This window comes from Phalacrocorax carbo, chromosome 4 (assembly GCF_963921805.1).
Source record: "Phalacrocorax carbo chromosome 4, bPhaCar2.1, whole genome shotgun sequence".
In the NCBI taxonomy this organism is placed as follows: Eukaryota; Metazoa; Chordata; class Aves; order Suliformes; family Phalacrocoracidae; genus Phalacrocorax; species Phalacrocorax carbo.
In genome coordinates this window covers 9549673-9564334 of record NC_087516.1, presented here as the reverse complement: position 1 = coordinate 9564334, position 14662 = coordinate 9549673, and the positions used below count along the sequence as shown (strand labels likewise).

General features: G+C 39.6%; 1 protein-coding gene and 1 non-coding gene across 3 annotated transcripts in view; both read right to left on the bottom strand.

The window, feature by feature from the left end:
• The window catches only part of NSD2 (nuclear receptor binding SET domain protein 2), an 81240-nt gene that overhangs the window by 3669 nt on the left and 62909 nt on the right, over positions 1-14662 (bottom strand). For both annotated transcript variants that reach the window (XM_064448978.1, XM_064448977.1), the window contains 12 exons: positions 12611-12742; positions 11429-11552; positions 10212-10412; positions 9374-9553; positions 8175-8331; positions 7215-7420; positions 6652-6755; positions 6125-6394; positions 5913-6029; positions 3836-3977; positions 2902-3008; positions 880-1084 (listed from right to left, as the gene is read on the bottom strand). In XM_064448978.1, the coding sequence (XP_064305048.1) occupies positions 880-1084; positions 2902-3008; positions 3836-3977; positions 5913-6029; positions 6125-6394; positions 6652-6755; positions 7215-7420; positions 8175-8331; positions 9374-9553; positions 10212-10412; positions 11429-11552; positions 12611-12742 (1945 nt within the window). The remainder of the gene's footprint in view (positions 1-879; positions 1085-2901; positions 3009-3835; positions 3978-5912; positions 6030-6124; positions 6395-6651; positions 6756-7214; positions 7421-8174; positions 8332-9373; positions 9554-10211; positions 10413-11428; positions 11553-12610; positions 12743-14662) is intronic.
• On the bottom strand, positions 4118-4248 carry LOC135313318 (small Cajal body-specific RNA 23). The gene has a single exon (XR_010372934.1). It is a non-coding gene; the product is annotated as a small Cajal body-specific RNA 23 (non-coding RNA).

The window sequence follows — 14662 nt, the reverse complement described above, 5'->3', positions numbered from 1 at the left end:
GGACGTAAAACGTGCCATCGTCTCTCAACGTTCTGTGTTTTAGCAGCTGAACACGCATGACTTTCCTGACAAAGCTAGATGAGGTGGCAACTACCGTGGCTAATCTCAAAAACCCAAAATACTATGCCATACTTTTAAAGCTCAACTGACAGCAGTAGGTAGCAGACTTGGCATCCCTTCATTTAAATACAGCAGTGAACTCCAGCTAGAAGAAATTATCCAGGCTTTACTCAAGAGCATTTTATAAAACTTGCAGGCTGGTAGAGTATCCAAACATCCAGTCAACTGCTGCCTACCGTTACAGTGCTCACCTGTTTCCTGCAAGTTTTCTTCAGGGATAGCTGATGGGCTTTACCTACAGATGCTCTTTTGCCCCAGCATATTTTACCAGTCATTGTTTTACTTGCTTCCGGGATAACAGGCTCTGCCTGATTCACTTCTTCATATCCCACCTGACATTGCTGACTGTGGAACCAGGTAACTCCTCTGGTATCTGGAAAGGCAACCTGATGTCTGCTGCCCATAAGGTTTTCCTACTTGCCCTGTTCCAGATGCTGCTGCTATTCTTTTGGCTTGAACTCAACTGGCTTTACGCATTTCTTAGATATAATCAACTTTCCTGTGACAGGGCCGCAGTGCTCCTAGCAAGTGATGTACTCCATCACCTACATCTGTAAAACAAAAGGCTCATTTTGCCAGAGGCAGGAGGAAGGCCATTGTTTTGTCTCCATACTCAAGAAAAGCTCCTGCATCATGCACCAATAAAGTTCCTACCATATGAAAAGAATGTTTTCGTGAAGACACTCTTCACAAGGTTTCAGTGCAGTAAATGAAGTACCTGCACAAGTTACTTACTTATGTAAGTTTAAGCTGACTCACCAAAAGGACGTTTCACCAAACCAAGACAGGAGAGATGATAAGCTTTAGTACAGGATTTCCTGTCGCACAATACCAGCTGGCCTCCATCACCACAACGGAAACAATCGTCTTCAGATTCTTTCTTCCCTTCATTTTTCGTTCTGCGTCTCCGTGTTCTCTTTTTGGTCTTTTTGCCTTTTTCTTCTGAGGCATTAGTGGAAGAATTCTAAAAGAATAAGATGCAAATCTGTCAATGCCAGTTTTGCTAAGGAAAAATATTACGCAACCTAGCTAAACTGTTGGCAGGCTTGGCAGACTGTGCAGAGGCAAAAATGTGACTTGGTACAGACCTGACCAGAGCCTCACAGCGCCTATCTGTGTTGATAAAGAAGCCATGCTGACCTGTGTAAAAAGTCATCTTGAAACCACATCTTGTCCCTAGAGCCCCTTTCTATTGGAAACCTCCTCCACTTATGACTGAAAATAGGTCTTCCCATTTCCAGTCTAATCTACTTGCAGCTAATTTACCTCCATTTTGTTCTTGCACCACCAATCACTTCAATATCTATTTTTCTCTTCCAGTTGTGTATAGCCATGCTAGAATTATTAAAAAAAAGCCTCCACTTCCCTTCTTTGAGGAACGGACAGCAGAATTTCAGGAACTGTAACTGTGCCCGTAATGCCAGAAAGAATATACGAAGCTGTATCCCTATTTCAATCTGACAGTCCTGCTGCGTGCACTTCAGCTCTCCTTCACCAAAGCATATGAAATTCATTCCGGATGTTTTTCAACATCCCTGCCGTTGTTCCTTTTCCCTCAACCCAGTAATCATCGACTACTATCATTAACTACTTTCTTTAAAATTAGCCCAGTCTATCTACCGATGCAGACAGCCTTGCAAAACTGAACTGTAACATTTCATTTCGTCATGGCTGTCTGCATAAATTGATCACTAGCTTATAAGAAACCCCACTTAAGCCTCTCCCTTAACAAAAAGCAGCTATATGAATTCTGGAGGTTTTAAGTCCATCCTCCAAAGCGCCTGATACTGAGCGCTATAAAGGACCATAGGAAGGTGCAGCCTTTCTACATCCATAGGTGAGATTTTTTTTCTTGGGAATGTACTTGTGCCTTCCCTTGCACTCCTATGCCAGCCTTTCAGGAAGCCCCATCAACTTCTCCTGGTTTACAGGTTTTAAATTAACCTGACATGAATTGTACAGGCCATTTCTTGACATAATTTTGGTATCATGTCTTCTTTATGTTGACATTTCAAAACTCTGTTTTTATTCTTCTGTTCAACTGAACTGCAATGTCAGAATAATCTCACTGGCTAAAGTTAGGCTAATTCTTAGCTCCTACAACCCTTCCCCTCCCCTTCATACTTTGAACAGGACTGGGAAGGTTATTCCCTCTGCAACCTCTTCTTTCATATGCTTTTGATTCCAAAAGCTAGCGCCAGTAGCTAGCAATATTTCTTATTCAGGACCTAAAGTAATTCATTTCTCATAGGAGAAAGTGGGAGAAAATATTTTAGGGTGTTCCCAAAAGCAGTATCACCTGCTGACTGTTACAGTATAAAACGTGTTCTTCAGCATGAAGGTTATGTTTGGCAAAATAAAGTTTCCATCTTCCCAGGAAGGGAAACAGTAAGCTTTTTCTTCAGAGGACAGCTAGTATCTGTTTAAGCAGCGTTAACCCTTCCTTTACAGGAAGTTCCACCTCAATAGGAGGAAAAGCTTCTTCCCTTTGAGGGTGCCAGAGCAGTGGCACAGGCTGCCCAGGGAGGCTGTGGAGTCCCTTCCCTGGAGACATTCACACCCCGCCTGGACGCGGTCCTGTGCCCCCTGCTCTGGGTGTCCCTGCTCAAGCAGGGGGGTTGGATGAGATTATCTCCAGAGGTCCCTTCCAACCCCTACCATTCTGTGATTCTGTAAACCCTTATTGTAACACAAAACTGGTCCCCCAATGCATACCCCAAAAGAAAAACAAGGCTAGTGGTTTCAAAAGACACTGTCAAATTCTCTTGACATATTACTTGCCTTTGGTCTGTCCCCAAGAAATCCACTGCAGTTTGGGGCACCACATTTGCAGACTGTTTTTTCATTGCCGAGACAGTCAAGGTTGTAATTAAAAGTCAGCTCCGTCCCTGAGTGAGATAAGACATACCCTTTCATTATGAAGGACAAGGTAACGAAGTCTATCAAAATTATTACAAACAAACAAAGGTTTCATTATCTGTCTTCTGGTTGTGCACTTGCTTGCTGATCTATTATCACAGGATCCCTCTCTTTACTGCTCATAAGCACTGACAGTGATTAACTAGATGCCAGTACAGCATGATTATAGATGCTGACACTTAGAGACATGGTTTAGTGGTGGACTTGGCAGTGTTAGGTTTACGGTTGGACTTGATGATCTTAAAGGTGTTTTCCAACCTAAATCATGATGTCTTATGCAATTACATTTTAAAATACATTTGTTTGACTTCACAAAACTGTCTGGTCTATATACACACACGTTACTATATCCATATATCTAGACAGCTAGATATAGCTACAGGTATATTTAGATATGTGTTTGTGTGCATGTGTGTATAGAAACCAGAACATATATTTTTTTAAACATCCTTCTTGCCCCACTCCTTAAGTTTATTATTGTCACTCGGAGAAAAGATACAGAAATTTTGTTTGAGATCTTGAAAACAAAAACTACGCTCTACAACAAAAAGTGAATGCACAGATACTGACAGGGGCTTCTTCAGTGTTCCCTTAAAAGCAAGCAACAAAAAGCAGCCAGGAGACTCACTATTAAGAAACAGTAAATGAAAGGCAGATCACAAAGCATCTCTTCCACGTGCCGAGTTCTCTACAAAAATATTTGCACTGAATCAGTTAAACCATGACCATCCCACTCATAACTGTGCAAAAGGTTTAACTTAGGGAATTAAACCAAGACCAACATAAGCTGATATACCTGCAGGAATATCGCACACAGCAAACAGGCCGACACGAGTGTCTCCATTTACTGTCCATTTTAGAGTTTCACAATTTGGTTGGCAGCTGTGATTCATAAAACGAGAATAGTTTCCTTTGGGGCCAGCATCAATAATGCGGTCCTGGAGATCAAACCAGCAACAGAATGAATGTTTTTTCTCCCCCCCTCAAAAAAAAAAAATTCCGTAAGTTATTTCAGTAGTTGCATTCACAACAGACATGGTGTTGCCGCCCAAAAGCACACAAGCAGACCGATGGTACGTGTCGTATTGAAAACTGTAGTGTCTCATGTGGCCTGCAATGTGACACTCCCAAAGCAATACTCGTGCTCTAGCTCACATTTTCCCAGAACTCATCTCAGCCACATGGCAGGATATGTGTTCTTGTGAGCACTGTGGTGGTCATGTTATGATTCCCCTCCCTCCAAAAAGCCTCAGACTCAGTCCATTTACCTTTTACATTGCATTCACAAAGCTGTGACGCATTTACAAGTACTGTGCTTTATGGTATTTACCAAGTCACTGCATGATTACTTGCAGAGATTACCAGTTTCTCACCAGCTTTCTTTCCCCAAATCAGCCTAATTTAAATAAAAACAAGCTCTTGGTAAACTAAAAAAACCCCACTCCTACACACAATTGCCTTTTAGTTTCTATCTCCACCAAACATACCACACATTAACAAAAAATAATGAAGTCTTGAAATAGCCAGAAAAATTTTGAAACTGTGATTCTTTGCAGGGCTGCTTAAGACAGCTTTGCTTAGTTATGAACAATTATTACAGTTTCACTCAAACTCATATTTATAATGCAAATGTATGATTGTCATGACTACGTGCACATACATCCAGCCACTCTAACTGCATGAGTAGCTCAGCCTCATACTGGCATTGGCATTTTTCATGGCAAGAGTCAAATACATCTTCAGTTCAGGTATTTAACACACTGATATTGTGTGCCAGTTTAGTAGAGGGGTGAGAAACGGAAGTGTTCAGAGAAACATGGTTTCATGCTCCTTAGGTGATAGCCCCTGTGCAGCAACTCCTCAGTTACAGGACTAATGAAAAGAGTAGCTGTGGAAATTCAGAGCAGGACCGTCTCGAGCTAAAGAAAGGTGATTAGGACTTTAAAAATATGCAGGACTGCCAGCCAGCTCTTGGTTTTCTCCTAACTAGCTGTTTGGGCACTGAAGCAATATAATATATATATAATGAATACCCCCTCCTGCCTGGGTTCTCCACTTTCTTCCCCTTCTCAGGAACAAAATACTCAGAGTTGTGCACAGGGAACCACAGATGCTGGATTAAATTGCTGCATTAATTAATCTGCTGGATGAATTTGCTGCAGAATCAATTTGTGAAGTACTGGCTGGCTACTAATGCAGAGACTACTTTCCGAAAAGCTTCTACAAAAGCACAAGCCTAGTTTTGCTATAAACAAAGAAAATGACAGGTAGTTGCAAAAAAGGTTAAATGCCCAATGTAGGGCACAGCCGCACAACTACATTCTACACTACTCTCAGCTCAGAGTTTTGTTTTTGTTGCTGAAATTTTAGTCAAAGGATTGCTAACCAATTCTTTCAACTGTGTCATTACTGTTTCAAGGTCAGGTTACTACATCATTATCATTTCAAGGCCAGGCTGGACGGGGCTCTGAGCAACCTGATCTAGCTGAAGATGTCCCTGCTCACTGCAGGGGGGTTGGACTAGGTGACCCCTAAAGGCCCCTTCCAACCCAAACCATCCTGTGATTCTATTTCCTGAAACTTCGTGCTTCCTTTTAAGACTAGGCAGATAAATACTTTTTCTGTACTTGATTTCAAGCAGAAAAGCACAATTTATAGACCTTAATATATACTTTATTACATTACATAGTTCAAACTATTGAGGTGCATTATATATATAGAATGGAGCAAGCAGGCACAGAAGATACAACATTGTGAATATACGAAACTGTGGTACATCACAGGTAGCAGAGTGCCCTGCTAAGGTGATCAACAGAAAAGAGATCAAAATAATTTTACTATTAAATAACAGAAGAAAATGTAAAATACTTTACCTTATCAATAGTAAGCATATAGAAGTGGGTAATGTCATTTTCATGTGCATATTTGATTCTTGCCATACATTCCTCTTCATCAATCAGCTCACCGACATACTCATTCACAAATTCTCCCTGAAAGATACCAAGTATCACTAGTAAAGTATATACCAAACCCACAAAGAGCATCACAAGCCACCGATTCTTTGCCAGGCAAGAATGATTCATACCTTTTTAATGTCCCTCTTAGCGACCAGACCCCACCCTTTCCCATCGGTTTTGATGATCTTCGTCTCAGGGTATTGACGTTTTGTAAAGCACTGGTTTTGGCACCGTTCTCCCGCTGGACAAACTTGTGGATGGCATTCGTACATCAGCATCCGATTTAGGCACTCGGAATCAAAGCCACAGGGGTTTTCGTCTGTGGGTTTGCAGTTGCACTTGGGAATCTCAGAAATGTCAGCAGTATATATCTGCACTTTACCACAAGGTTTATTCACCTGAATAATACATTAAAATAGTTCAAACATCACTTTAAAACATTTCAATTTATTGTAAGAGTTATTACAGTGGTTACTAATTGGATTTTGCAACACTAGATGTTCCAATGGAAGCAATATTTCATCATCTCATGACTCTAAGAGCACAATTACCAGCACATCGTTACAACCATTCCTCCCCATCTCACCATTCAGCTCTTCCTCTCCAGGGCTGGCTTAGACCTTTGAGTATCCAGTACAATTTCCTCAAACTTTACCTTAATATGCTTGTAGGGTGGAGGTTTACGTTCACTTTCTTGGGTTTCTTTGGCTTCTCGCTGTAGCTTTATTTCTCGAAATCGAGCTTCAGCTTCTTGCAAAGCTAGAAAAGATTGTTGTGTCAACAGAAATGCTAGAAAAGGGATTACTCCCACCATGCACACCCAAGTTGAATTGCTCATTCCCATGTGTGTTAAACAAAGAATCATCTTCTACTTCTTGTCCCACCGTTCAATTGTCTTGCAAACAATCCTTCTGGAGTCTTAATACTCTTAGCAGATATATCAATTCTGCTCTTTCTGTCTCCCAGTTACACTCATAATTTCCTTTCCAGAAAGTAAAAATCATCAGAAATAATTCCAGTTAGATGCTAGTCTTTTACAAGCCACGAACATACTACTTTCATTCAAAGTACTAATAACGCCTGCCGCCCTGGACACCAAAACGATTTTTTTAAATTCAATGTTGCAAAACAAATGTACAAAAACAGTCCCAGGGCTAGGTGTGAAGAAAATAAAGCGTGCATATCACAAGATTATTTTTGTTTACTTTTGTTATGTACCGTTTTTGAAGACTTTTCCAATTCCTTTGATTCCCTGGTACCTACTCCCTCTGTCTCCCTCCATATAAGGGAACACCCGTGCTTGGTGCGTCCAATAGTAATCCTTAGAACCAAAGAAAAACACAGGAAATTCTCCGATTTCATGCTTCATTTTCTGGATATTTGGGGGAACGTTTTTCGGATGGCAAACTTCTGCCGGCCACCATCTAGCACAGAGGTACAAATAAAAAATTACAGCATTTTAGTCAAGCTCTTTCTCCAAGGGACAGTTTAACAAAATCACCCTAAGCCAGCAGTAACTGATTATTATTTCCAAGATTGAAGTGGATTTAAAATCCTTTCCTGCCCCCACTCACTAGGCAGCGCGAGAAGACAGGACTAGAAAAGGAAAGCCCGACAGTCAGATCCGCAGGACTTTTGCCCGCCTGCAAGATAAGCGTACACATAAAGCTCCTTGCATCTGGTTAGTAAAAACATCATCTTTAACAAGGTCTGCAATCACTGTAATTGTCAAAGATCAAGAGACAGCTGGTAATAGCTATTAATGCTTTCTAGGATAAACCCCACCCACCTCTATCTCACTCAAATCTCAATGAAGTGTAAACCACTGACAACCTGACTGACTTATCTCCCAGCCTGCAAGGTAGTAATTTAGCCAATTACAAGTTATACCAGCTTCATTATTTGAAGAGATCTCTGAAACAAAAGGGCTTGAAGGCTCCTACACTGGAAGCAGATGTCAGAAGGCTAGAAGAAGTCCTGTATGGGTAATGCCTTGGCAGAGAGCAACAATGCAGCTTCAAATCTTTGAACTTGAAGCTTGCACGGAGATGGGGTCCCTAGTTCACAGAGGAATGAGAAATCTGCGTGCAGCAAGGCTGCCCTATAGAATCAACCAATTGTACGATCCTTAATTAAACATGCCGGTACTGTGAAACAAAATAAATCTGTTCATCAGACCTGTAATTTCCCAGTTTAACCCAAATAATATCCTGGAAATGGAGTTTCTTCCCTGCCCTGCAGTCATTGCAGTACCAGCTCCCATCTGGCATTTCAATGTTTAAACAGTCTGGGTGAAACGCCGCAGGACATGACTCGCAGCACAACAAGCTTCCCCCTTCAGAGAGACAAAAAATAAAAGTTGAAAAACATCAAGACAAAAGTAAGTTTTGCATTCCACCCAGGTTCAAAGCAGTGCGATACACACGTGGTAGGTTCAGTTAGAAAATAAATGGTTAAAATATGCGGGCCTGCAACAAATACATGGAACTTTGTTGTGTACAAAACCCAAAAGGTCCGTGCTAATCTGAATGCCTGGCAGACTCTGATTAGTAATACGTACAAAATAACGAGCAAGCTAGTGATAAAAAAGCCAGAATAATGCACCGCCAATTATAATTACTTTGTTTTACTTCAAGGACTACAATATATTTAACATAGTTTAATATATATTAATATATTTCACTGCATGCAAAATTTTAACACCACCAGATTTCTTTTATGTTGTTTTTCCTGGGGGGAGAGGGAATGAGGCTGTTAGTTTGTTCCATGAATTATCAAGTGGAAAGTTAGCTGCAGCTTAACAAGCTGCTATGCTGCATGTTAATTTGTTAACAAATCAGGTAAACTCACGGCTATGGTTTAATCAGCACTGTGCATTTTGTGGTTCTCAGTAAGGAATACATTTATTATATAACACAAAATAAACCACCCTTAATTAGTGGCACTTCTAGCGACAACTAATACTGATTCAGTTCGCTGTCTGCTGCTACTCTTAAAGCAACTCCTATAATATTTATGTTTTAATATTATGTATTAGCAATAAAGAAACACAAAAAGCTTCAGTACATTGAACACAGGGGAAAGAACAGAGAAATACTTCTCATTACATGTCTCTGGCAAAGAATTAAATCAGGCTTCTGGTTGCTGGACAGAGTCCAAGTAAACAAATTCTTTAATAAATTATATCTGAAAAAAAAGGGCACTCAAAAACTTGAACAGCAGAAGCCAACCTGAAGTTATTTCAATACCTAACGGAGCCTGACTTAATATACCATATTTCTAATAATTTTTTATAAACAGATTAGTAAAATTATATTTAAACTGAAGAATAGAACATTTTGATGCTGCACTTACAAAAAAGTTTTACATCAGTTTACCTTTTGAACACACAAAGCACCAGCTGACATTGACATGCGCATGATGACTTTTTCCTTTCATGGCAGTGAAATGATTCGTACAAACAATGCTGTTGGAAGCGATGACTGCACATCCCGCAGCAATGCAAACGTCTCCAGCATGGTATGCAACAGGACAGCGAACACAACGCATCATCTTTCCTAGCAAAGCAGAATACTGCCGTATTATTTGTGAACAAAACTGATTTATTATTTGAGCTAAAAACCGGTATTACTGCCTGAGGCAGCCTATATACACAAAAAAATACACCAATTATGTTTTCAAAGTCTGCGTATTTGCATTTAGCAACAATACTGAATCAGAAAAGTTTTTTAGAGAACTGATTTTAAAGCACTATAATATTTAGATGTGAAGGCTTTATGCACACCAGGGTAGACAAGCTTTCCTCAGTCATGCAATTTTGTCTACAGATGTTGCCCAAAGCTAAAAATATGCACAGAATCAAATGTCTCCACGCTCGGCGAGCCTTGCTGCAGTATTTGCACATTCACAGGTCTTGCCCTCGCTCTGCTCAGCCTGTCTCTCATCATCATACATGCATTCTAGATTTCATTCTCTCTTGAGAAGAAAACATCATTAACTATAGGTAATTGGAGGTTAGTTAAAAAAATAAAAACGAAGTTAAATACTAATGTTGACTAAAAATGATGCAATTATTTAGAAAAAATCCAAATCAATCAATAGCACATGCGTGCCTGAAAAATTGCAGCTAGCAGCTATTAAACAGACAGATTTCTTACCTTAGCATACCACAAATAGACTTAATTCATCAGTCATAAAAACGTAAAATGAAACTACCTTTTGAAATTCGTGGATGTGAGGGGTTACTAACATGACAGCTTAGGCAGCTGTGGAGAGGACATCGAAACCCCCTGCTCTCAAACACAGTAAGATGAAATTTTTTCACACAAGCTTCATGGTAGAATTTTCCGCAGTGGGACACAACACAGCGTTTCACATCTGCCTTTTTCTCTTTACATACAAAACAGGTATGCACACCTAGTGGCAAAAAGTAATAAAAACAAAGTAACTAATTTTTCATCCAAACCTGTGTATTTAAAATGCCTCTGTTGTGCGTTTTTGTTATGCACGGGGGGGTTGTTTATGCTGTTTTTTTTTTTTAAAACAAACTAAAATAAAAATCTATTATTTGATGCAGCAGCCTATTTACTTTAACCCTTTAGTGTTAAATATTAATCTGTTCAGATACAGACAAAATAGTTACAAGGCAAACCCGCTGCAGTTATAAAGTGTACATAACAACACCCAAAGCCTCACCGATCTGCTTTTACGTTCTTATCTATAAGCCTCAGTATGCCAGGACAACTGTGGATTTATTATTATCGTTTTTTAAAGCAATGAAATAGGATAATGGGCTGTCTGTGATCTTGTGAAATTTGAAGTAGGTCCACAAACCAAGGACGTGCATCCTCTAATCTTCTCTCTGGACCGCTTGGAAAAGCTTGATTTTGAAGCAGCCTTGTTCCAACAAGGTTCACCACAGGTACTGAACCGAGCTTATGAGCAAGAACGCAAATATTTTCCATAAAGTTTTAAGATTAAGAACTTCCAAGCGGTTATTATAGGATTAAAAGCAAATGAAATTAATAGCAATAAGGTAGTTTTTAATAGAAAAAAGCAAAAGATTGATATAGACATACAAAGGACTGAAAAAGGACTTAAAAGGTTTCACTTGCTTTTTTTTCCTAGGATTTCTTAAATCTTTGGGACAGACTTTAATCTGTAATTGTGCTCGAAGAGCAAATATTTTGCATTTATTAAGGTAACGGAATTCAGACTAAATCAGCCAAGTTGCAGGAGCTCTCACTGAACACAGTGTGAGCTTTCTAAAACATGGCACACTTAATGGTACTACATGAACTCCCACCCTGTCAGGCACCAAAGGAAAAATATGATTTCTCCAGAGATACCTACTCTGTCCAGGATCATTTCCTAGTACAACGTATGTGAAAACTACAACTTTTTTTTTTATTAATAGAAAGGGACAAACTTGCCTGATGTACATTCACTACAAATGAATTTTCCTGCTGGTCTTCCAGAGAGCCCAAGGCAGCTTACATGAAAAGCTCGATAGCAAAGTCCTTCACACAGTAGGAGATCACCTGTTTTTTCACACAGCTTTTACAACACAAAGGCATTGAATGTTAAAGAAAAGTTCATATGTGGAAAAAACTGTTTTCTTTATTCCTTTTCATATATTGCTCCTCAAAATCTCTTTTCCCGTTGTTGAAATCAAATTTAACAAGTGAAAGATAATTTTACAAGTATCATCACATGCCCTGGATTCCAGTCGAAACAGATAATAGAGTCATTAACCCACTAGAAATATCACTCACAGAACCACGGTTCATGAGTAAATACAACCTGACAGAAAAAAGGAAAAGAGAAAAAGCTTTAAGAAATTCTCCCTGAGCACACTGATGCAACTGAGCAGGGTTAAAAAGCATCCTTATTTTCCTCTTCTTTGGCAAAAGGAAATTAATCTAGGTGGCACAATGATACTTCTACGTCCGAGTGGTTAGCAATGACACATGCATAACTAAAAATGAACCGAACGATAATGCTGGCAGAATTTAAGGAATTAGCCAACACTTAACGATAGATACAACCTCATCGTCGCTATGTATAAGAAATGGAAATACATCTGCTTGCCTAGTCTCATGGAAACAAATCTGTTCTGTCCATTTGTATTGCGTTATCATTTCATTATCTAAGAACTCTTTTAGAATAGTTTGAGAAAGCTTTTTGCTTTCAATTAGCATGCCACACGCACGCTGCTACCGACACACCACTGCCATCTCAGCTGCATGCAGAAGCACAAAACCCACTGGGTTTTACTTCCTCCTCTTTATTAACAGATAAGCAAGCAGCTCTCCTCAGTCATTTAACCAGTTACCTGGCAACACTCATGCACTTATTCTGAGGTACAAATTATGCTTATCTTACAGATCTGGAAACTCAAGCAGAAAGGCCAAGTCACTTATTGGAGGTCATGAAAAAAATAATTAGGAACGAAGAATTCCATTTACTGACATGGCACCCTCATCACTAACAGACATCTCAGACACACAGGATAAACCTGTTTCTGGGCTAATACTGTCATTTTCATATTTAAAAAGACCTTTTCTAGGAAACCTCGGAAAACATGGCTCGCTGCCCCAGCTAGCATCTCTCACCTGACACACATATTCTTTTTTTGTTCCTGCTCCTCGCTCAGATTTTTTGGATGATATAGACACTTCAGTCTGAGTTTCATCAGCACTTTCATAGGGAGATTCTGACCGCTCATCTCCTTGGCCATCGGAGATCTGAAGATTAAACACACGTGTTAGAGAAAGCAGTCATGTATCATCAATTTTGTACAGAATATCAACTGAAGGAAGCAAACAGACTGCAGCTCGGACTAGCAGATTTAGGCACACTCGTTTGGTTTTGCTTCCCCCACCTTCAAAAAAAGCTTGATTAAAAGCCGAGTATACATTTGTGGAGGTCTCATCAAAAGGACTATATAACACCCTCACCAACTCAACAGCAGCCAAAACAAAACACCAAAACCTTGTAATACGGCATTTTATTTATACTCAGTTCTGTAATACAGTGAGTTAGCAGTGCCTGGCCAGTAACACAGGGGTATCTTCAAATCCCTTGATTAAAGTTTGACTATGAGTTTGATGAATGACAGCTAATTTTAGAAAGAAACTTGTTAAACTTCAAGCTGCATATGAAAGTCTCTGACCCAAATATTCTCTGAGAAAGTGGGAGCTGTATATAGAAGAGAGGAATAAAGAAAAAAGTGGCTCTCTGAATTCGTTTAAGGAACATTATAGCTAACGATTAATTCAAAATACTACAGAAGATAACCCTGTGATGGATGAATCTATTATAACAGTTCTAGATGTATTAAAGATGGAGGGTTTAAAAAATATTCATAATTTACTTTTAAAAAAACCCAACAACGAAGTAACATACTTAAAAGAAAATACAGGGCAGTTTTTAGTTCAGTACAATTTAGGGAGGGAACAGACAATCGAGTAATTTGTCTCATCTCATGTTACACCAGAAGGTGCAGAATTTCATCTTGCTGCCCCCCCCGGTACTCGGGGAGTTGCGTTCGGCTAAGTACATTCTCCAGGAGAGCATCACCTCTTGCAATTGAAAAAGAATCCTGTCACTTCTCTTCGAGCTTGTCCTAATGGTTTTTCACACATACTGTAGAAAATACTGCCTCATGCCCCTTTTGAGTTGCCTAACTGTAACTCACAGTTGACAATGCTTTTTCAGCTATATTAGAAATCCTTTGGAGCCAGACATTTTCCTCCTGTGGAAGCACGCCGCAATTAAGCCTGTTTCAATCCTTCTTAGAAAGCCAGAACGCCCTCTAATTTTCTCCCTAAGGAATTTTTTCCAGCATCAAGAGAATTTTGGTGGCTTTTCGCTAAACCTTATCTGTACTTTAAAAAGGTTGTTGAAAAATCAGACACAACTGGAGGCAATAGACCATTACAAGTCTCATAAGTACAATATCCAAAGCAAACCAACATGCTGTTCTTCACTGCTTATGTTCCGCTGTGTAAGGATCTCCCTACGTCTTTTCCGTACAGCACTGAAAGTCACTGTAAATTGCCGCAGGACCAGAGAGATCATTTCGCCAATAGCTGTTTGTCAGGATACAGACACTCCGCGTTGTATGAAGAATTTGCTTTCTGTTTTCAGACATATAAGCTCATATTTATCTCTAGTAAAACACATTTTATTAAAAATGGCCCAGCTTAGTTAGTAATGGAGACAGCTATGCGCAACCTCCCATGCCAGCCAATCTCCATGTGATGTGCAAATCTATTAGAAGTGATTTATTTTGAAATTAGAGGAAAAAATGCAAAGCCAAACCAGGCCTAGCATTAGTCTTTACAAAATCCCTTTAGGAACACTGGTTTTGAGCAATTACTTCGCACCATTGCTGCCAGCTAACTTGCATTCCTCCATTTAACATTTGCTTTCCTGATCATGTCTTAAAAATATTTTACAAATCCGGTCAGATTGATGGTTGTTTTTTTCCTTCCAGATTACTTGAAAGGGTTTAAATGCATTTCCTCTGAGCAAACGCATACTATCAAAGTGAAATGTACCTACACTTCACCTATTAATATTTCTACAACTGGAGTGGAGATTCTGCCCGATCCTGTTAGAATTGGTTAAAAGAATCTGCGTGTAAAATCACTGCTTTGTTC